Source organism: Pseudoliparis swirei, chromosome 9 (assembly GCF_029220125.1).
Source record: "Pseudoliparis swirei isolate HS2019 ecotype Mariana Trench chromosome 9, NWPU_hadal_v1, whole genome shotgun sequence".
Lineage (NCBI taxonomy): Eukaryota > Metazoa > Chordata > Actinopteri > Perciformes > Liparidae > Pseudoliparis > Pseudoliparis swirei.
In genome coordinates, this window is record NC_079396.1 from 11,535,017 (window position 1) to 11,559,786 (window position 24,770).

Genomic DNA, 24,770 nt, shown 5'->3' on the forward strand with positions numbered 1-24,770 from the left:
AGAAGTTATAAACCATTAACAGTCCTAAAAAGCCATGTGTGTATTGAAAATGCGGAAGGTTATGTTTTGATCGCCGTGTATTTATTTATTTATTTGTATGCGTGTTCCTCGCATAACAAAAAAAGTTTTAAACCGAATCGCATGAAATTTAAGTGGGATGATTGGTTATTATCCGGGGACCATTTGATTATATTTTGGGATCGATCGGGTCAAAGGTCAAGGTCATGGAAAGGTCAAAATCGTCTTTTTACCATAGCACGGTCAATTTTTATCCAATTGGCATGCAACTAATGCCAACATTTTCATAATTCAATGCCCAATCTTGTGATATGCGAAGGTATGCACTCTACCGAGTGCCCATTCTAGTTTTAAATGAAAGTGTATTAATGTCCATACTAAGGGGCAGTCAGGAGTCCACGCACATGCCGGCCTTGAGTGAAGCGTAACACAAAGCAGATTTAATCTAATCAAATGCTCTATCAACAAAGTCAATTAAATTTAGAAAATGTAATAAAAGTTTTAATGTATAAAAAAACCACAAAGGTTTAATGGACGCAACAGTTCAAATAAAGACGTGTGTGTTTGCTACTGTCAGTTATTTAAGTGGCTGGTCGGACTAAGTGATTCATGATTTAACTGAACAATTTAAAAAAAAAATAAACTATGGATTAATTTGATCGTTAACATAACTGTTTTACTGCATTTCTGGTAAGATTGGCAGTCCAATATCTAATGTCCATGCTTCACAGTTTTAGTGTTTAAAAGGCAGTTTTCGTATGAAGAAGTGAATGCGAGACATTAATGTTGCTGTGACACAGATGCTGAATGGAGGTCATGAATGGGGGTGAGATCACGGAGCTTCCTGTTCAGGGCACAGCCGTTGTGATGTAATCCTTCTTATATAAGCAGTCGCACAGAAGCTGATGAACTGCCTCTCACTGACCATGGCACAGACTTTACAGTCAATAAGATCAAGAAGACACACGCAGAATGTACAACGAGGGACACAAATGGAAAGGCCAGTGAAGACTCTGTAAGACACACAGGTTGTAACAGTAGACACTATTTAAATGTACATTTACTAGATAACTGAGTGGATGTCAGGTCCTAGCAATGGTTAATACCTGTTTGGTACTAGTTTCATGAATTGTTTAATGCTGCTTAAGGTGGTTGTGCCATTAATGTTAAACGGTCCATCAGTCACAGGTATATTCACATACAAGTTCAGATTTGGACTTTCCATTGAAAAATAAAAACAATGCTAGGTAGTTAGTTTCTGAACTGTACAGGCCTTTTGTTTACCAGATTTTCACAAATATTACGCAGGTTAACAACACGCCAGATACATTAAGATGAACTAAAATAGCTTTGAGTTCATGTGCTTGTCCTGCAGCGACAGTCTTTGTATTAGAAGACCTGACAATCAAGTCACGATCATATCTGTATTATGGAGGGTTATTTTTATATTGATAACAAATCATGTATGTTGTTTTGACTTTTTCCAGTTGACAACCTGCAAACCAATATCAGCTCATAAAACAAATAAACACATATTCAAACTGGAGCTTCTCGAGGGACATTACCTGTCTTGTCAGAGTTGCAGAGAATGGTCTCCTTCTCACGGGCCCCGGGGCCATGTCTCATCCACACAGAGAGGGTGAAGGGCTCCTTCAGGCTGGTGCTCACCAGGCCATCAGGGACCTTGATGGCCTGGGTGCCATTGAACTCAAACACCTGGTCGCTGTCGTGCCCGTTATCGGTGGGCAGACCTACTGTCCAGTTTGCGGAGCTGCTGGGTGCCGGCAGAAGCTCCACGGTGCCGGAGCTGGCTCCTAGAAAACAATCATAGAGCGCAAAGGCAAATATTTAAAGCACTCTGATTTCCTAAAAAATGATCGTGATTCTAATGATTCGATACCGACAACAACCATTTCCAGTGGAGCAGTGACTTACCACACAGCTTGTGCAGAGACTTCTCAGAGTAGGTGTCACGGTCGCAGCCCTTGCCAATATGGTTGGTTTCCAGGTCAATGGTGGCGCGGAGAGACGTGATTGGCTCATCACAGGTCTCCAAGTGCATGCTGGGGAAAAGAGCGAGGCTACCTGTGCCAGGCTCGTATTCAATCCTCTTATTGAAGCCTGAAAGACAAAGCCAGAGGTCAGGTAGAAGGGAAAGATGTCCTCCAGCACCGATGACATGTGAGCAGTCAATACTGAGGCAATAGTAATGACTCTTTAGGAAGTACTTCAGTTCTTTCATAAACACCATAAAAGCCCTTTCAGCTTAAATAACCCATTTGACAATTGCAGCCTGTGTGGATCTCTTTTGTTCAACAGAGAGACACACCTTAACCGTGCTGGCGAGTAGATGAGAGCTTTGATACCTTGCCAGCTGGGTTTGCAGGTGGGCTTGACGCTTATCTTGACCAGAACGTCCTCGGAGGCACGGTTCTTTCCACAGTCGTAGGCCGTCACGGTCAGCTTGTACATGCGCTCTTTGCCGTAGTTCAGTTTCTCTGTGTTCTTGACGAAGCCTGAGGGAAGCAGGGGGAAAGGAGAGTGCCAGGGAAGCTCTTTGTTTAATTTCAAAGCCGCAGCTGTGCTCGGAAACGTATCAAAAACGTTTGAGCTAAACAACGTTTACACTATTTTCCAATATTTTAAAAAGCCGCACAATAGAAATATTTTCTAAAATGTCCAAAAGTGATTCAATGTGCAGCTGAACTAAAAGCACAATATATGAATGGACATATCTTTGGGGTCACATGGTATTATGTTTGACTTAGTATGCAGGAGATTCAAAGAAAGGGAAGGGATTAGTTTTCCTGAGATCAGATCTGATCTCAGGTTCTTTCATTTCCCCCCCCACCTCAAACACAAATTGAAATTCGATGTCACAGTTGAGCACCTTCACCAACGTCATGCATCTTCACACTGATTGTTCTCCTCCTATTATACCCTGTCTGTATTTCCTTTTTATCAAAGCCGGGCGCCACATCCGCTGAGCCTTGGTATCTGATTAAATAACCCTGTAGTCTGAAATTAATGTCCAACTCGGGTGACATTTCCATCTTTCCATCATTGCTTCACGAGGCAACAAGCTGCCTTGAATGTTAAATGAGTCTTGCGTTCACACAGATCAATATGGTGTGCGTCAATAAAATGGTGTCTCTAAGGCATGCACTGACACAAGGCTGCTCGTTGGAGGCTCTTACCATCTTTGTCCACGGTGAAGGGCACATCGGGAGTGACGATCTCGTAGTTGCAGATTTGGCTGAACTGGAAGGAGCAGTCAGCATCCACTGCCTCCACCTTCAGGATGCTGTCATACTTCTTTCCCTCGATAACGGTGGCTTTGTAGGACTTCTCCTTGAACACTGGGGAATACTCATTGATGTCGTTTACCTGGATGTGGACCGTGGCCCTGAAATGGACACGCTTGAGTTAGGACTGTCAGCTGGGGATGTTCAAGACATACACTGCCGTTCAAAAGTTTGGGGTCACTTAGAAATGTCTTTATTTTTCAAAGAAAAGCACTGTTTTTTCAATAAAGATAACATTAATCAAAAATACACTCTATACATTGTTAATGTGGTAAATGACTATTCTAGGTAGAAACGTCTGGTTTCTAATGAAATATCTCCATAGGTGTATAGAGGCCCTTTTCCATCAACTATCACTCCAGTGTTCTAATGGTACATTGTGTTTGCTAATCGCCTTAGAAGACTAATATCTGATTAGAAAACCCTTGTGCAATTATGTTAGCACAGCTGAAAACAGTTATGCTGGTGATATAAGCTATACAACTGGCCTTCCTTTGAGCTTGAAGTTTGAAGAACAAAATTAATACTTCAAATATTAATCATTATTTCTAACCTTGTCAATGTCTTGACTATATTTTCTATTAAATTTTCAATTCATTTGATAAATAAAAGTGAGTTTTCATGGAAGACACGAAATTGTCTGGATGACCCCAAACTTTTGAACGGTAGTGTACTTAAAAAGTAACCAAAGAAAAATATGATATTGTCACACTTATTAATATCAGATCAGAGGAATTGACATGTCATATGGACTGACAGGTGACTGATCCGTTTAATCAATGTTGGCGACTGTTATCCTGCATCATCAATGCTTCATGGACACACTGGGTGACATGTTGGTGACTGAAAGGAAGTCAAGCGTTGCTTTACATTTCATGGTAACATCACATCGTTACTGTCCTACTATCCACACAGTTGGTCTCTATGAACTACATCTAATGGGTTAGGTTTGAAAGCACCCTTAATGAATCCCCATAGATATGAGAAAACAGAGTTTTTTATATTTCCTGTGTCGACACATGAACAGAAAAGCTTTTCTTTCTTTTCTTACAGAACTGACTACACGCTGACTGTTCAGTTAAACTAAACCTGAGACACAGAGGACAACTTAAGGGCTAAAGGTTGACTCACTTGTGGGATTTCTTCATGTTGGCTCCATCGGGACCCTCTCCACAGTCGTAGGCTTGGATGGTGAAGGTGTGCTCCTTCTGCAGCTCGCAGTCCAGCTTGTCCTTGGCTCGGATGACCCCCTCGCCAGTGGACTTGTCGAGGACCACCGCCTCGAACGGGACATTCTGCCCGTGGATCCTGAAGCCGCAAATCTCACCTGAACACGTCAAGAGCCAAAAGAGATGTTGCTCACAAAAACTGAAGTCAGGTGTAGAATAGTATTGCTCAAATGAAAAAAAAATGTAACAAAGAAACCATAAATTCACGCCAAAAAAAAGAAAGAAAAGATCAGCAACAGATTTTGGGTGCCAGGGAGTTGTAGATTGGGATGGGTGGTGTCTGTGGAGGAAGCCCAAAAGCACTGTCATATGGGTGAGTACTTGGGGGGGGAGTTGGAAGAGGGTGTGGGACATTTAGTATCAGAGAAGACGGAGTGTCTTTTCCAAGCCACTTGAAAACATTGCATTCAGTCATGCAGGCACAAACTGAAAAGATATGGACAGGCATTTCACAGGGGTTCTTAGGATATTAGAAATAAAATTCATGAAACAAAGCCCAAAATGTAGGTACATAGAAAACAGTATTTGAAGTGACGATCACTTATCTCTGTAACGAAAAAAAAAGATACAGGCTATTGTATGATACAAACAATAATGAACATAATAAAAATACTAAATGAAGGTTTATAAAATAGCACTGTAATAAGCACCAATTCAGTCATCAAAACCCCAAAAGGTCAGTGAAAGAAAAGAAACCTCAGCCAACACCACCGAAAATACGTTTTCTTAACCAAAGAATGTCCGCCTGTGTAACTTCGCCTCTCACCCAAAATGAATGCAAAATTAATCAAATCAAATGAAATCATAAAATAACTTTAACAGTATGAACAACAACAAAATACTGGATGAGAACTGGGGTTAGAAATATCAACTTGCTTGACATCCACATTAAATGACAACTGCAGCCATGCTACTGGTGGATTAGTGGTGGAGAATTAACTCAAGAGATCCACTGAGGCAAAGATGCAACAACAGAAACTTTGTAGCAGAGAGAGTTTGCATTAGTTAACAATCTCAGCAGCTTTCAGTTGAAGACTTTAATGTCAGAAAAGTCCACAGGGGTCACTGTACCTGCATTGATGTGATAGGTCACAGAGAGGCACCACAAGCATAGATGATGCCTTTTAAGACATTTTCAGAGCTATTATCCTCTTTAAATACCAATTATGGTGTCAATTTCGGCTCCAATCTGTGTTAATAAATTGTGAAATCAATTTGTGTCCTTTGAGATTATACTTTATTATTAAATGTGTCAAAAATGGGCTTTTCCATTTATATTTTTGTTTAATTGAAAGGATTGGGCTGGACAAAACGGCAGCAAAGTGACTGAAAGCTCCTGTTTTAAAGTAGCTTTCTGTTTCCTGGTGACAGCTGAAAAACTGTTAGGGCCTGCAAACTGCAATGGATGTCTCATGCACAGATATTTCTAAGTAAAGTCAGCCCCACATCACAATTTTCATCCAGCTGTTGGAAGTCCAAAAAATTGAGGGTGAGAAAAACATAAAATCGAGAAAAACCAAACGTGGAGATTACGGAGCATGGCGGGAGTTTCTGTGTAAAAGTGTGGATGCTGTTTTTGCGTTAGTGGGTTAATAGTAACAACTAAGCACAAGGCAGAAGAAAGAGCCCAAGATCACCTTCTTCGGTGAGGGTCACCTCAAAACTCTCTACAAGGAAGGGAGAGAAGATACACCCAGATCAGTTAAAAGAAAAGTTAGAATCTCAGAGAAAACACAGAGGACAGCAAGGAGGCATACGCTCACACAATCACCAACAGAATATGTATTAAGCTCCTCACAAGTCAAACTTATTCTGCCAGTTCAAAGAAAGAAAGGATTAAAACATTTATGACGAGCCGCTTGTGTCAAAGTGTTTTCAGTTTTATTAATGGCGCAGCTATTCTACTGAAAAGTGAAGTCTCAGTTGTTAACATCAGCATAACGCTGCAATAAATACGGACACATATAAGAAAACGAGTGGATGTATTGCTTAAGTCAATCTGAAATCTTTTTTAATTAATTGTATAAGATACGAAGCAACTTGATCGTACAATGTTCCAAATGATGAAGTGTATGAAGTCCATTTAGTTGCTTTGCTGTCTGTTTTAAAGCCCCGTCAGGGCCTCCAGTGAGTCGATCCTGGTCATTTAGTTTTCACCTCGTAAACAATGAGAAATGGATTTCCCATTAGGGACTGCTGTTCAGGGCCAGTCATGCAGTGGGAGTTGTGGGCCTCCGTGCTCAGCACAGCTCTAATGACCAGCTCTCACCAGGGCTTCAGGAATTCCTCACCGGTCACACCGGCCTCTTGGCTCAGCTCGGGTCGGCCATGACCGTGGTTGTTACGCATTGACTGTACGGGCTTGGCCTGCAGTGGTCGTTTAACCCTCGGCACGAAATACACACAGTGAATTATCATATGAGAATGTTAACTGTCCAATAGATCAATATGTTGTATGTTTGCTGGCATCCACTTGCAGGAACTGTGTTGCCTCAAGCTCATGTTCACGTTACCTGGTCGTCGTCCCACAGGAGATCCTCATTCATGATAAACATTCATATCATATGAGAGGCTGGCATTGGGCTTCTTTGGCCTGTGGGTCAGCTTTAAAGTGAACCTTGTTTGTTGGCACGGATGGACCTACGAGACCTACTAGATTTCATGTAACTTTGTGAAGATATTGCACGTGGAATTTCCCGGTTAGAGAAAGACTTACTTGCCGGATCAGAGAAGTAATCAGAGTTTGAATCTGTTTTGGTCATATTAAGGGAAGTGAGAGCGTGAGAGTGTGAAGAGACTCGCAGACAAAAGATCACACAGCTCATGTGATGTGAAATGGAGGGGAATCTTTTCCAGGGCTCGGAAGCCTCCTGGTGTGATTAAAAACACAGAGCAAACGTTGCCATGGTACATAAAGCAAACTAAACGGTGCTGAAAAACATGAAAGTACGAGAGTATCTGGATCTGAATATCAAAAGGGCCATTCTGGAGGATATGGTAGCCAGCTGTTTGAGTACAGGCCGTAGTCAACTACCAGGTGTGCATTTAATGACTGTTATATAGAGGCAGCAGTGGCCTCGCGAAGTCTCTCTCGGGCCCTATGGCTCAGTAACACTTTATAATAAACGCACACTATGACGCTTTATATAATGCTCCATTTACAAATGGTGAATCCATCATTTATATCGTGTGGAACAATGCATTATAAAGGATGAATTAAGTGTTTACTTATACTTAACTAATGCTTCATAGCGTGCAGTTATTATAAAGCGTGACCAACAATTGTTATATAAAAACGAGTTCTCTCTCATTCACTATTGAGTTAACATTTTATTTGTACAAACATTTAATCAGAAATATAAACTATATCACAGCAATAATTAAATAAAAGCATTATGCTCAGGCTGGATTTGAGGTTGCACTTCTATGTTGGTAAAATATAAAGTAAAGCTTTCGGGTTTGTTTTTTGGAACATAATCTCAAAGTTGTAATGGTCCAGAGCAATTGGTATGTTTTTCATTTTTATATGGGTGTGTGAATATGTATGTATGTGTATGTATATGTATATGTATGTGCATGTGTATATGTATACAGGACTGTCTCAGAAAATTAGAATATTGTGATAAAGTTCTTTATTTTCTGTAATGCAATTAAAAAAACAAAAATGTCATGCATTCTGGATTCATTACAAATCAACTGAAATATTGCAAGCCTTTTATTCTTTTAATATTGCTGATTATGGCTTACAGCTTAAGAAAACTCTAAAATCCTATCTAATAAAATTTTAATATTTCCTCAGACCAAGTTAAAAAAAAGATTTATAACAGCTGAGTGTTTGTCAAGGCTCAGGAAACCCTTGCAGGTGTTTCGAGTTAATTAGACAATTCAAGTGATTTGTTTAATACCCTACTAGTATACTTTTTCATGATATTCTAATATTTAGAGATAGGATATTTGAGTTTTCTTAAGCTGTAAGCCATAATCAGCAATAAATCAGAATAAAAGGCTTGCAATATTTCAGTTGATTTGTAATGAATCCAGAATGCATGACATTTTTGTTTTTTTAATTGCATTACAGAAAATAAAGAACTTCATCACAATATTCTAATTTTCTGAGACAGTCCTGTATATGTTTATGTATATATATGTATATATATATAGGTATATGTATATGGTTCTCTGAAATAAGTTTTTTCGTGAAATCATAGGTTAGGGCACTTATAAGCTTGATAGCTTCAGCCTTGACCCTTTCGGTTAGCCACTTTCTTCTTTTGTTGAAATTTAGATTTTTGTATATTATTGCTGATCGAAATAAACTAAACTAAACTAAAATAAATTGTAAATTGGGTTATTTCAGGTGAAGTGAAGCTGAGCGAGTAAAGGAATAGCAGCAGCAGCAGCATCAATAAACCTCCTCTCTCACCTGCGTAGCGTAGAGGAGCATCCTTGTCCAGTGCAATTAGAGGAGGGTCCAGAAGTACTTTGTCATCGTTTTCCGTAACGATCCCGTGGTACGTCGTCTCGATCCATGGTTTGTGCTTATTGACTGAGAAACAGAGAGAGGAAAAGTCAGCGTCTATTCAAAAAGTCTAAACAGATAATAAAGCCCGAGTTGAGAAGTCCTCATCGGTAAATACTTTTTCTCTCACCGGAATTTACATTTATTTCTTTTAATAATCAGATTTTTCAAATCTGTGTTTTCTCAAGTTGCTACTTTTACTTTGACCTTTCATGCCGATGCAGCTTAAGCACTTTTTTTTTAATGACGTTTTGGAGGGTCTGATTTATATTTTTAGAAGCATCACACACAATGAAGGGATCAGCCACAACAAGAACGGGCAAGCAGGAGCCAAGCTGAGTAGCATTTGGTGAAAATCTGCTAATGTTATATCTTTGGATTGATCAAAACGACACAAATGCTAAGCCACAGACAATACCACAATCCATATCAGTTATTGACTTTTGACACGGCGTCCCATGAGGGATACAAGCCCGTGGCTATGCCTTCGCGGCGCAGCAGTGGGGCCGGGTACAGCGTGCCTTTGTGTGGCAGGTGGCCGGGGAAGCGTCCCCGCTGCAGACAGAAAAAGCTGTGAGTGACATATTTGGGCTGGTTTAGAAAACACCGTTGACGTAAGAGAAGCAGCTCTCTTACAGACAATATGTCCTCGCTCCAGACCAAGAGGGAGCGGGTGGCCGTCCTCTACTACTGATCTGCAAAGGTGACGCTAACTCTGGCTGACGGCTCACTGCCGGCGATAGAAACACTGGACCGGCCACTCTTTGACTGTATTTGGGAATGATCATTTTAGCTCAGGCACAATATCATATTGAGCATATTCCAACTTTTTTTTTTTCTCAAATAAAAAAGGTTTTGAAGTTATGAAGAATGGAGGCAATCGAGAGCTCAGTGAAGTCATTTGTTTTCTTTTTGACGTGCTGCCTCTCATCTCATGTAAACCACACTTGAAGGTAATGTTTTATGTAAACAATAAGATACATTCAATGTGGCTACTTCAAGCACTAAAGCTAATCTGTGCTAACAATGAACTGCGGTGATAGTGTAAACATAAACAAGGATTCATCAACCGAAGCACAATGGATATTTAGCCCAAATGTAATAGAGGAAACTTCTGTTTAACATGATACATCATTAAAACTACAAATGGCAAGATTTGTTTTAATCAATAGAAATACAATAATGTGAATTGTATGTTTTTATGAATAAAAAAAACACCATCAATTACTATAACAAAGTAAAAGTATAGCATTTAAAATATTCTATTGTTTACTGACTTCGAAAAGGTTGAAATAACTTTTAGGACGTTGGCAAAAATGAAAAATACTCTGGCGCCTTGCAGACCAACCAAACACGATACGATCTGTATCTGCCAATATGGATCATCAATGATCGGCAGCAAAAAGAAGTGATCAGGGATCTCTAAAAGTTATATTTGCTCCCTTATTTCTTTTGTGCTGATACAATGCATGACTCTGATCCGTGTTATGATCCAAACTATGAGTTTTATGACGCGTTGCTCCACCGTGTACATATGACAAGTGGCAAAGTCATGAAGTTATTATTTTAACATGTTTAGCTCTTGCTGACACGGATGACTCCAAAAACTGGTCGAAGGGTATGTGAAGGGAAACGCTCAATATGACCAGCCTCATTACAAACTGAAGCCCGTCCTCCAGCCCACATTTATCCCAAAACTTGCACACAATGATACACTCTGAGCACAACATTCATCTTACCAAGCAACATTACTTAAAAATATGTATTTCTGGGTCTCTGATGCAAAATGCTCGTGCCATTCAAGCATTTGCTGATGATGCCAAACTAAAATGTTGTTGGCATCAATGCGCTCATAATCCTTGCAGAACTGTACATGTGGCCTGTATTCATATTTGTCATTAAAATCATATGTGCGTGTTTTAAAACTCAGTCACTTTGGGCCAATTTTGACTGCCGTAATGGCAACGTAGTGATATACTTTAACATTCACTTTTTTTAAGTCGCTAAACATCAGTTTAACCAAAAAGCTCCTGAAAATACAAAATACCAAAAAATAATGTCAGAGTTAAATCCTAATTAAAATATGTTTTGCATTATAAAATGTGCAGCTGTGTCATGTTTCAGAAAGCCTCAACATCAAACATTCGTCATCTGACAAATAAATAGGAATCCAATTTCGGCGAAGCAAATGACGCGGTGTTTTCTTTACATAATTTAGCGTCTTTCTCAGCCAGTAATTAACCGACACGATCAACGGAAATTAATTACGAGCTTCTTGCACAGGACTAGTGGGATATGTGCGCCACAATTAATTATTCACACAACCAAAACTATTTGTTTCCAGTGTTCAAGTTTGTCCCAAAAAATGATGCAAAAAGTAAATATGTTTGTATGGCTTAATTAACATGAAATAGTCTGCAGCCTAAATAATTGCATTATCTTACTATTCTTTTTTTTTAAACATGAAATGTATATTGCTTGTCTTAGCCAGAAATAAAGAATGTACTAAATGTAGTGAGAACTTAAGTGTCTTTGGTTAAATCTTGTGGTTTGTAAGAAGACGTTGTTTTGAACTGATGAAGCCCAATTAATCCACATTGCCGAGCGTCTTGTGACCTGCCGGCCGGACGACGACAAGAATCTGCTTCAGCTCCCACGGAGTCACAGTCACTGTTCTCCAGGCTACATGGGGGCCTCACATTTGCCACATTTGAGTAGCGCTCAGCCTTGAGCACCGAGGTGCACTGAAGCAGCACCGGCCCTGAACGCTACAATATCAAGCTGCATTCTCAGAGCTCCAGACGGTTTATGCAAAACATTTCAGCTTAATCCTGAGCGGTAACCACAAATGAATAAGCCAAGAAGGCTGTCTGCCTGTGTCGTTGAAGACAACGTCCCTTCGTTTGAAAAGTACCGTTAAGTTTGAATTTTAACAGCGCTTCCTTTTAACATTTCAAAACTAGAATGGGCACTCGGTAGAGCGCATACCTTCGCATATCACAAGATTGGGCATTGAATTATGAACATTTTGGCATTAGTTGCATGCCAATTGGATAGAAATTGACCGTGCTATGGTAAAAAAAAAATGTTGACCTTTCCATGACCTTGACCTTTGACCCGATTGATCCCAAAATCTATTCAAATGGTCCCCGGATAATAACCAATCATCCCACCAAATTTCATGCGATTCGGTTCAATACTTTTTGAGTTTTGCGAATAACACACATACAAATAAATAAATACACGGCGATCAAAACATAACCTTCCACATTTTCAATGCGAAGGTAATAAAAGTCCGATTTAGCTCTAAGAGGAAGTAGATTAAAACATATACAAAATCATTAAAACAATACAATATAAAAAGGCATACATCAAAGCCAATAAAGCAGATACAAAAGAAGGCAATCAACACAAAACAATACACCTTTTAAGGGCTATTTAAAGTGACAATAGCCGTTTCTCAATTCAAAGTACACCGAGTACAGACTTGTGTTCTTTCTGCGATTGGAACAGCAGCTAACTTGATGACGTCACCACATCAGCTGTTCTTGCTCATGAGTTTACTCCAATTTTTCACTGTAAATTATTTTTTACAGTCAAACAAAATATGACAACCCTGCTTTTTCAGGGTTTGTGTGTATATAAATAAATAAGTATATATATACATATATAACATATTATAAGTAGCTTGCATGCTGAAAAAGTGTGAGCACCCCTGCTCTACAGGTTGTGAAGCCCTTTGAGACATATTGTGCTTTGTGATAAAGGCAGAAACGTGACACAGATAGGTGTGTCGCTGTGAGGACAAAGGAGACCTTTGACAAATTCAAAAGCAAACTGCACCAGCGTCGTAAATCCCCGTCGAAATCAAAGCCCCTTTCACACACACACACACACACACATTCATGAAATGAAATCTAAAGCACGATTTTATTTAAAGCGTGAAATTCTCACATAGATTGTGTGAAATTGCCAACAAGGCCCTTTTGACAGGATAGCTTCATCACCCCAATGGAACCCTGCTTTGAATGGGAAGAACATTTGTTCTGCTGTGAAAATGAGACAAAGAACAACAAAGATATGACGTACTACCAAGACGATAAGATTTCTATGATTATATAAGAGAGACTCTCTGTATCGTAAGGGAAGGACTCGTGTTTTTTTCCCCGGAGCGGAGGCTTTATGAGTTAAGATGGAATGAGATTAGGAAAGAGGCTTTGAAATGTTTGAGGCAGTCTGAGGGGGGGGGGGGGGCTGCAGCACTGAGGATGTTGATCGTGGAAGACTGCTATTTTCTTAATTTAAGTGAATTAGAAACCCAATTCATCACACGCAATGTTTACTTACGGCTGGCCCAATTATCACGTGCAGACTCAGCCCTTCACTCACATAGAAGCAGATGATTCAAGAGGAGTCTCTTCAAACTGATCCCTGACATGCTGCAGAGGATCTTTGAGGAACGTTAAGTGGATGAGCGTCTCATCCACTGTAAATTTACAAACTTCATAATTATCTGATGCAGATGTGCTTCACATAATCTATCCATCTTTTTGCTTAATGTATAAAATGTCACAACATACTCATAAGCTCCCGGAGCACAGGGTGATGTCTTCAAACGTCCTACTCGTTATTGCTTGTTCAAAAGGCCAAAGCAAATCCTAAAATGTAAGACTTTGGAAACACAGAATGGGTGTTTTCAATTAATCATAATTGTAACACTGTGGGTAAAAGTTACGGCAAGAAAAAAGGACATGCTTCAAAACCAAAGACAAGAAGAGCACAAGGATTCAGTGAGACTCTGCCACTAAAGACTTCTGTGTGATTGAATATAACTGTGGAAAAGAACAAAAGACAATACTATAGGATTGTTGGACGATTGGATCGTGGAATATGCCTACTACTAACTATGCCCCGCCCACTGTTGAGACTCCGCCCACTCCTCCTCTCTACCTCCATCTGCCTGATGGATCGTGGAGGTCTCCATCGTGGAATATGCCTACTATGAACTATTCATACACTCTGTCATATTCATTGAATGTATTTTAACTCTAATCTGTCCTTCTGTACACGTTACATCTATTGTTCTGTCCATCCTGGAGAGGGATCCTCCTCTGTTCTCTCCTGAAGGTTTCTTCCCTTTTTTTCCCCCCTGAAGGGTTATTTGGGAGTTTTTCCTGATCCGATGTGAGGTCAAAGGTCAGGGATGTCTATGTGTACAGATTGTAAAGCACTCCGAGACAAATTTATAATTCGTGAAAATGGGCTATACAAATAAACTGAATTGAATTGAATATACAAGATGCATTTATAAACACACAGTAAGGATCATTAGTTCCATTTAATGTGTCCAGACTGATTGGAGAACAGCACAGGCAGCAGAAAAACAGGGCTGGCTCCAGAGATTTCACATGCTCACTATGTGGGGTTCAGAAGGGACTCGCCGTCACATTAATAGCACAGAGAGGCCATTGCTTGAGTATAAATATTAGATAAGTGAGGATATATATACACAGCTATAATGGGCTGATGTTTGTATCTTTCTAAATAATGAATATTAACCCTGTAGTGAACCACGTCTAACACCACAGTATTATTTATCTCACAAATCCAACAGAAAATGAACTCTACTTTATACTGTATCCAGTACAAAACAGATTACATTTCAAATATAATAACGGAAGAAGCCTTTGAGAAATTAATGAGTTGTCAGAAGCTGCACACATATCATATCAAGTTGTGCACAGATGGCCGGTTACTGGACCCACTTACCGACCCACGTCGACTACACGGTACCTCGTGTGCAATCCTGTTACGCAGCAGAAATAGCCAATGGCACTTAATCCTAAAATGGGATACATCGACTTCATTCACAGACAAGGGCGAGCCACGAGCAAGCAAAGCGACTGAGGCTGCCAAACGTGTATCATGCATGTCTAATGAGAGCTTGACACAATGAGATGATCAACGGTGTCCTGCCAACACCGGCGAATCGACTCTTAAGATGTCCAAATGATGAACAAATGGAGAACTCGGGGGGGAAATAACTTTTTGGAGCGAGAGAGAGAGTAGGGTTGCAAGATGGCTGATATCTGACACAGGTGGAGAAGGATAAAGTGTACGAGGTGAGACTGTGTGTGCCAAGCTTTGCCGAGCCAAGCCATCTCCTGATCAGCTCTATGTGTCTGTCACCTGAACGGTGCACTCTTGTGCACCAAAGTGCACATTTTAATAGTCTAATAAGGCTTTTAAATAAATTGGTCCTTCAAATGATGCATGCTTTATAGTGCTGCAACGGATCATAAAACTGAGATCGGGCCAAAGACAAAAAGGGAGCTAATCTAACTTTTAGAGATTATGGATAACTTTTTTTTTTTTGCTGCTGCTGCTGCTGCTAATTGTCAATTATTGATGATCCATATTGGCCGATACAGATCCCTTTGTTGTTTGATTATAGACTTTAGTAGCTGATCTGCCAGATTCCATTCGTGACCCCCAAAAAACGTCCAACCACTCTCAAGCCAGAGTAAACCATTAACACTTCTAAATGTAATCCTTTTACTTTGTTATAGTCATTTATTGTGGCTTTCTTCCCCATAAAAACACAATTTAAATGTTCAGGAAATTTTAAAAATATATTTGTATGCATCAAAACAGATCTCGGCCCTTAGCGGTGCCGCCAACCTCACGAGCTCTTCTCCTGTCAATGTAAACACAGGTTGGTTGTTTACAATGTAACATTCTCAGAGATCATAAAGACCATAAGCATTAATGCCGATGTCCATAACGCCACCAATCCTTTGTCATGAAACATATTGGTTTCTTTAAAATATACAGGATGATCTAGGATGAATAGGATCAAAGTGTATACGGTCCACCTTGCTAAACCTAACAGTGTACACAACAATACAACAGTCCTGCAATACATCCTGTGTTCATGGAGGTCGTAATGTTGTTGTTGTTGAAGCCGTTATTCAGCTGCGTGGTTTAGTTTGGGGTGCTGTGGAAATGTATTGCACTATACAGAAACGTGTTGCTGTTATTTAAGGACAAGATTAACATTAGTTGTAGTTTAGAGTTGTTGTATGTTGTATCTCAATGGGTATGGTTTAAATAAAGTACGAACAAAATACTTTATTTACTGCAGAAATGACATTGCAATGCGAATGGTGCTAATAGCCAGTAGCTATCCCCACTTCAACCGACCACAGACACTTGCCTGAACTTTAAGGCTGTAAAGACATTGCAAGAAGAGTTCTTTTACGTAAAATAATGTGTTGTCCGTTGTGACATAGCACAGCCACTGATTCTCCCCACAGAACAACCAATGGTCTTACATTGTAAAGGCTCAAATCTCTTTGCTTACAAACACCGCTCATCTGTGGACTATCCCTTATATTGGAACTAAATCTGTCAACAACACAACAATCAACCACATAAAAACATTCAAGGTGAAAACAGTTTCTGTGGAGCCACATGTTTAACAATGAGATGCCATCTCTGACTTATTTCATGACCCACAAAGAAGAGGGTGACACTTTGACATGAACACAAAGACAAAAGCCCTTTATGGCTGCCTAGCTCTTTTATTGAGGCCTAACCTTTACAGTTTGACCTATTAACCGCGATGAAACACTTCCCGCAGGAATGCTCGGGCCACAATAGGTCCTGATAATCCTGAGTTTCAACATGGCTGCGCACACTATCTTTCAGTTCACGCCTACTGCTGTAATGCCCCTTTGTGGAGGGGGGGATCTAAAAAAAATCATTCTGCCGCCACAATACATGCAAAGAGCATCAGTATTAACCTCACTTCTGCCACTGGCTGCTGGTCAGCAGGGAGAGCCAGAGAAACGCAACGCAGCGCTATAGATTGTAGCAGCATCAGCCGATCAGGCTGTAATGACCAGATGAAGCCTGATGATGCCTCTGAGGCCACGTTGTGTAATGATGGTGGTGCAGCCAAGTGTCAGGCATGTGACGTGTGGTGGAGCTCTGCTTCATTGATTTAGCTCCATTTTCCTTTTGATGTCTTCATCTTCTTCGATTGCATGCAAATGGCCCCTCAGTTACTGAGCAACTCTTGACTCTGAAGTGCAATAATAGTCCACGTATCCATTTGCAACCTTTGTATTATCTTGTCGCTCACGGGGTCATGTCCTCAGAGATGTCAGATTACATTACGTTAGATACGACTAAACTATCATACTGACTGCAAACAGTGTGAACATGTCTGCGTGTTTACCTGAACATACTTAATATCCAGTTTTCACGAGGAATAATTTAGGATTATTAGCTAAACCTGCCAATTCGCAGCACAGTCTCCAAGCGGAGGGAGCGGGCTGTCTTTGTATTGCTTGAGAGTAAATCAAGCCTCTGTGTTGCCAGGATGTTTTTCATATTTGTCCCATTAGCTGCGGCAGTACACTGAGAGAAGGCAGCGTCTGTGCTCAGCTGTGAGACCTTGAGGTGTCTCCAGGGAGACGAAAAGAGAAGAAAACAATGTGAGCTGTTCAAACTGTGACCGCAAAAAGACGTAAGAATAAGCAAAATGCACCACTTACTGCCTCTAACTATGCACACTCTCTGTGGTTGCCAGAAGGAGCGTCCAACAGCAATCACAGGCCCCTTCAGGACTTATTGATGCTCGACAGAAACATCAAGCAGAGGGAGACAAACAGAAGTTGAAGGTATGAGGTGAATGCAAATGCAAGTCAAGCAATGGCTTTAATTACGCTGGTGAGCGGCTCCCTGAACGCGATGGACCGGGAATAATCAATGGACAATCTGCTCACAGTTTCAAACAGTGGGCACACTTCTCTGTTTGCCTTGCCTTAAAAGCTGCTCGGCGTGTTGACGCAAGCCACCTTCAACACAGGCGGGGGACTGTTCCAGGGACCCTAAAAGGAAACCCAGACCTCAGGGGCCCTCACTCCACAAACACAGGAGAGCCTCTCAGTTGGCCTGCCAGACAACAACATTTGTTTGTCCTCCACACCGTTTCAACCGCCCGACAGGGCCAACACACACTCCGGGACCGTAGCGCTGCTCTGAGGGGGGGTTGGGAGTCGCAGGGCCTCGAATGCAACTCAATCGCCTCTCTGTGTGGACGGCACAAAAGAGCCAGTGAGAGCGGAGAAGTGAGAGTGAGACGGCTTCAACGCTGCACAGGCGGTTGGGTGCAGCTGACCTGCGACAGGTGATGTGCTCTTTGGTTACTCGTTTCCCATGGAGCCTGAATCTGAACGTGGACACGCCCAAATGTGAATAGCTCTAGTTTGTCCTCCTGGAAGCAGCGGGACTTTAGGGAGGAGGTAACGCAACCAGAGAAACTGCAGATGTGGCTCGAATTAAAACCTGTTTGCTCTGGTTTTTGTTCCACTCCCACCAATGCCAATAACACAATGAGATAGCTATTACTTCAGTTATGGCTCATTTGGACATTTCAAGTGAGAGAAGGATATCTTTGCTTTTACAATTGTTGTTGATTTGGATTGAGTATTGGAATAATATCTCATTATCTCCACAAAATGTATCTTTTTTTTCCCAGTATGGTGTTTTTTTTCTTCTTCCTTCTTCTTTTTTTGCACTTGACGTTACAAAGGTATAACATCGGGACCGAGGACGACAATTGGTTCTGAGTATCTCACAGAACTTCCCAGTCATCTGGCACAACTTAATATTCACAAGTGAATGACCCATTCGTGACGGTTCACTGACTCCATTCAGCCTGCGAGGGAACCAAAGACAGGAAAGTCACAACCGACCCAAATTGAGTCCCGTATTCTCATGGCCTATCTTTCCAACACTAAGTGGCAAATTACAAAAACCGAAATGCTTCACCAAGTTAGCACTTGCAGGGGATTATCTCATACGCATTCTTGAGGGGCTGTAGTCGAACAGTGACCACATTGTGACGCGCTTAGTCAAGATCCGACCCCTAAAGTCTGGGCCTAAGAGCCCTTTGTTCTTCTCTGAATAAATACCGAAACATGTAAGCGTTAACTTGCAGGAGCAGGGCTGATGTGTAGGGCAAGTAAACTGTTATTCTGGGAAAAACCGGGTGACATGTTTGGCAATAGTTTTAAAACTACTCCACAAAAGAGGAGTATTCAAATTTAAACTTAAATCCTGTTTCAATAAAAATGAAAAGTTCCTCCAAACCTCAGTCCTGATTTTCATTATGAAATCTCGACAGAAAAATAACAGATTTAAATTAAAATAGCTGTAAAGGAAGGCCATGACCCAAAGAGTGTTTGACTGAAGGTAGTGACTCCATCGGGCTTATTAAAGCTTATTGTTCCCTATGATTGTCCGCATTGTGACAAATCTCAGAGAGATGGTCTCTCATATTTTTGCTTGAACTAATTCAACCATTTTAAAACATTCCCTGATATCTTTTTAACCATTCTTCCATTGACTTTAATCCCATGTTTACTCTGATTTGATACATGTGTTTCTGAGCCTTTTGTTCATAAAAGGTTTCATGATCAATTTTAGGGAACAATAATTGGCAGCCAATATCTTGTGGGTGTGGCATATTTGACACCGACCGCCATAACTCTTGATAACATTGAGAAAATGCAAATCAAACCCCTATTTTTAATTCCTGCACATTTTGAGGGCATTTTTTCATACGGTGTCCAACAGTTTAATAATGGAAGGCCATAACTCAGTGATAATGATTCTGCTGACTGGAGATTTTGCCAAACTCACCCTAAAACAAACCCTAATATTCCTGGACAGACTTTTAGGATTTTTTGGATCCTTTTTAGTTGCATCTGTGTCTATTGACGATTACGCTGGGAATCTGGAATTGACAATTCACTGTGAAATACATAGAGCAAATCACTAAACATCAACTGAAATGTGTCCTATCAATCAAACCCACCTAGGGGGGCACATCGGTGATGACAGCTGACATTTTCTTTTTAGTTTTACCAGCTGACAAAAGCCCTGACATGTCAAAGTGAAACATCTGAGCACATGCTCTGTCATTAGCCATCATCCTGCTGATATCTAATGATGTTACTTCATGTACGATGTAACCAGCCTGTAAGCCGGCGCTGAATGATGGCCTGCGACCGCGTTACGAGAGCTACTTGGGAGTCAAACAATGTGGTCATTGTCAGCAGCGTGCATCCACATAGTTTCTGTTTCCCATAACATAACACGATGACTTACGTCACACAGATTGTTGGGGGCTAAAAAGTTTAATGCCAACAAAGTAGAAAATGTCCCTGATGGCAGTCATCTTACATTTTGATTTCTGGAACCCTGGATCGATCCCTCAACAGACTTTTATTTTGGATGAGAGAGTTTCATAAGCCGTTATGTAAGGCTGATATGTGTGTGTGTGTGTGTGTGTGTGTGTGTGTGTGTGTTTGTGTGTGTGTGCTGCAACTGATGGCAACTTGTACGATTGGAAAAGCTTGTGAACAAGCATTTAGACATAAGCCCAATTTATTAGGAAATGTATGAATTAGTTGATGAAATAATCATTCAGATCATTGTTTAGATAAAACAAAAAAACATTTTTGAGACATTTTTGGTACAAATACTAAAAATGTGTAAAATTCCTGCATGACTTATGCATAACATAAACAGAATATGTCACGAGGCTCTGATCAGAGAGGAACCTCGGAGGTGTTCCAATTTAAAAAGAGAGATATTGACCAGATACTTTGCTCTAACCGTGACTGGCATGTAATTTACAGCGGATCAATAGGAGGCTCCTGAATGCAAGACGAGGGAGAACACTTACACCTGCCCTGTAATATGTACTTCTTAACTGCAACGTGAGAAGAACACATGTTAACTCAGCCCCACACAAAGCTTGGTGTCCAATTTGTTAAACTATATAATTACTTAATTTGATAATGAATGGGCCAAGAAACTTCCCAGCAGTCCTCTTTCCCTTTGTGTGGCTGTGTGCACAGTGGAAGCTTGTGCATTTCAGCAGACCCAGCAGCTGCTCATTAAAGAAAAATAAATAATCACACGGGCCAGACCTAGAAAACAAAGTGTCCAAATCCATGATGGACAAGACGAGAAACTCCAGAAGAAGAATTAACAGCGGTGGACTTCACTACAAAGCTCAAACTCGCCCTGCCACAGAAGATGTGCGTTTGCACCAGTTTCACACACACTGACCGATGAATCAAAGTCTCTGCAATGGTTTTGATGTGGATCAAAAACTTCTCTTTTTTCAGCAGATCCTTCAAGGTTGGTTTTCGCCACATCAACAACATCCCCCCGCTGTTCTCTAGTGATACAATCAAATCCTTTAGACATCTAAACTACTGTCCCAGAACAAGAATGACAGAGGTAGGCCACAGAGGGCTATGTTTCCATCAGCTATAAGGAGAGTGTTAGTCAAAAAAGAAAAACAACAAGCCATGAAAACACAAAGCTGGTCTGCAAGTGACAAGAAGTGGAGAGCATATTAAGCGAGCAACCTTTGGTTAATAAAAGATAAGCCCTCTCCAGCATGGTGAGTTCACAGGTCTCCTGTGCTGATAACAACACGGGAAGTTAAGCAGGTGCACTTCACAAACACACAAGGCGACGACATAAGAGGCTAAATCCACACAGCACAGAACGAACTGCTGAAGGCCGTTTCTCCTTTTGTTTGATGAACAATGAAGTTACTGCTTTACAAATGGCAGCCTCCCAGAGCCGTGCACTCTTATATATACTCTATATCCCAAAAAAACGGGGTGTAACGTTAGAAAGACACAACCCACGCTGGCTGCTGCCCGGGCACGCTGATATGGAGGGTGACGCGCATGCACCTTGCCTCAGTCTCAACACACCCTGAAACCGGAAGCTCTCGCCGGGGAGTCAGCGGATTGGGTTTAACGTGAAAACACAGGCTATACATTCTCGCCGCGAGGAGGGAGGTGGACCGGCCTGCAGCAAATGAACGCGTGCCTCTCCTCCCGGTGTGTGACGGTGTCCATCAGTGACGTCAGAGAGTCAGAGACGAGGAGCGCCGTTGCACGTCCAGGTCTTCATACAGTCAGATCACCAGCAGGCCCGGGCCTACTGAGGGCTTATTTTAATGTAAGCCTGTGATCACATGCACATCAATTATGAAACCCAAAGACAAAACAGGGGCTTGTGAAGAAGAGCATCTGCAATGCGTAGCCACACCAAGCTCCGTGCACAACGTAGAGGCGCAATAATAACGGAGGAAAGAAAAGAAAGAAAAACCTGTGCGGTTTATTAACACTGGATATAAAAGAACAAGGGGGGTAAAGGTCGTCACTGGCTTGAATTCAGATGCGTTCAAATACATTTTTTTTTTTTAAACAGATGAGTCCAGAGAGAATTAGACGCGATCAAGTCAAACAATAAATCATACAAAGTGGTGAGACGTACGTTAAATGAAATGATACAAATAAAAAATGTGTTTGAAATATAGCAGACTGAAGGCAGATGGGTCATTCCTAGCATTCAGTGCCATTTAGGTCCCCAACACATTATATCATATATTTTGCATGTAAAAGGTCAAATGCTTATTTTTAAAAGCTTGGTTTATATGTTTATTCTCTCTAACTATAAAATCAATGTTATTTTCCCATCAGGATATAATGCTAAATAAATAATTACTCTGATTTTAAGTAGGCCAAGTTGCAATTGTGTCCCAAATCATGTTGTTTGCTCAACTTCTAAGGATATAAACAAAGAAATCAAAAAAAACAAAAACAAATTCTACATTGTGTATGTTATATAACCTTTTATTGATATTCATCAAAAAATAAAAAAAAAAAAAATATTTTTTTATTTTTTAATTTAAAAAGTGTGTGTGTTGTGTTGTGTGTCCCCCTGTTGCCCCTGTTTTGATTTGAATGACTCCTCCTTTACTATACTATTATAGAAGGAGAAGAAGAGAAGAAGACATTTTTAGGAAAAATCATCTTTCAGAAGCAAGAGTAAGCATGCACCTTCCTTCAACAATTTTTTTTTGTTTTTACTAACTTAATTTAAACGTAAAATACAACATGTCCACACCTGTTATTGTCATTTTTTGTTGAACTGATCAAAATGTTTACATTTAGAAAAAAATGTTTAATAAAGATGTCAAATATCTTTCGAGCATCAAGAAACTTTTGCATCATCATCAGAGCACAAGCGCAGCATAAGACAGCAAGCAATAACCACCATGTTGTTTTACGTTCACCTGTTACTGTTGTTTCACACAGACTGGGACTACACAAAGGGGGAGGGTTGCTGATGATTAACTTGTTCAGCATGTGCTGTTATGTATTGTTTGTTATTGTTATATATATATATATATATATTTATATATATTATATTATATATATATATATATATATATATATATATATATGATATGATGGATATATTGTCTAATGCAGAAAAGCAATGCAGAAAAGAAATGGCAGCCATAGGCAGCATGGAAAAGAAGGAAGTACCTAAAGGAAGCAAGACCTGTGGAAGAAGAAGGCAAAGTGGGAGAAAGAGAAGAAGAAGGAAAAAAAGAAAAAGAGAGAGAAAAGAGAGAAAAGAGAGAACAGAAAAGAGAAGAAAGAAAAAAAGAAGAAGAAAAGAGCGAATAAAGCAGCAGCACACGAATACGAGACTCCACAGCAAGACACAACTCCAAACAAGAAGATAAAAGTTATGGGTTATAAAGTTTTGGGTTAAATGATTTGATTATGTGTATCTGGTTGACTTTTAAACAATGATATTTTGTGATTTTTGTTTGTCAATGTGAACAAATTGTGTTTTTTGTTATTTTTTGTGTGTTGTTTGAATAAAACAATGTCAGGAGGGGAGAAAGGAGAAAAGGAAGGGAACAATGTCAGAAGGGTGAAAGAATTAGAAAATGAAAATAGAAAAATAAACAAAGAGAGAAAATTGGCTGGGAGAAGAAAAGCCTCAGTCTGGGATTACAAACTTAGCAAAACAAATAAATTACACAACAATAAAAAGATTGTTGTGATACAATTAGAAATTGAAGACAATCAGAAAATTCGAAAAAAATACAAAAAGAAAATAAAATAATACAAAACAAAACAAGGATAAGAAACAAGAAATATAGGAAACAAAACAGAGGAAAAGCAGATCAAGAATAAAAAAGAAAAAAGGGTCAAAGACCAAAGTGAGGCAGTAAATTGGAATAAGAAAAAAGAAGTAACAGATTACTGCTGATGCAAAAGCAAAAGCAAAAGTTTGCATTGATGAGAATGCATGTCATTTGAAAAGTAAAGCAATTTGAAAACAAACAATGATCAAAAAAAACGAAAAATCGCAGACGAAAACAACGCGAAAAAAAAAAAAAAAATCAAAGAAGTTGACAAACTGAAACTCTCACTCGTGTCGTTTGATTCTGTGCATCCATTTTGGGATTTTTACTGCAGTTTGTGCACCTTGAGGTTGTTTCAACTGCAGAAATGACCACAACCTGAGAAACCAGCCAAGTTGATCACAGCAGCAACCTAAAGTTCAAAAAGTATGTACAAAAAAAGCAACAAAAATATTGAGGAAAAAATCAATAAACACATAATGCATCAAAAACCAAGAAACATAGAACACAGCACACAAAATGCTTAAAGACACACAAAACATAGGAGAGAGGTAAAACAAATGGTTAGTACTCAGTCAACACTATTAGGCAGAAACAAAAGGAAGGGAGGTCAATCACTGTCAGTGAAATGTGAAAAGAAAAGACAG

General features: G+C 40.1%; 1 protein-coding gene across 4 annotated transcripts in view; it reads right to left on the minus strand.

The window, feature by feature from the left end:
* Window positions 1–24,770, minus strand: part of clstn1 (calsyntenin 1) — a 40,273-nt gene that overhangs the window by 12,919 nt on the left and 2,584 nt on the right. For 2 of the 4 annotated variants that reach the window (XM_056423001.1, XM_056422999.1), the window contains exons 2-8: window positions 8,976–9,098; window positions 6,190–6,219; window positions 4,455–4,650; window positions 3,216–3,424; window positions 2,385–2,534; window positions 1,954–2,139; window positions 1,584–1,832 (exon numbers count right to left, since the gene is read on the minus strand). In XM_056423001.1, the coding sequence (XP_056278976.1) occupies window positions 1,584–1,832; window positions 1,954–2,139; window positions 2,385–2,534; window positions 3,216–3,424; window positions 4,455–4,650; window positions 6,190–6,219; window positions 8,976–9,098 (1,143 nt within the window). The remainder of the gene's footprint in view (window positions 1–1,583; window positions 1,833–1,953; window positions 2,140–2,384; window positions 2,535–3,215; window positions 3,425–4,454; window positions 4,651–6,189; window positions 6,220–8,975; window positions 9,099–24,770) is intronic. The other 2 variants (XM_056423002.1, XM_056423000.1) reach the window with 1 other exon arrangement.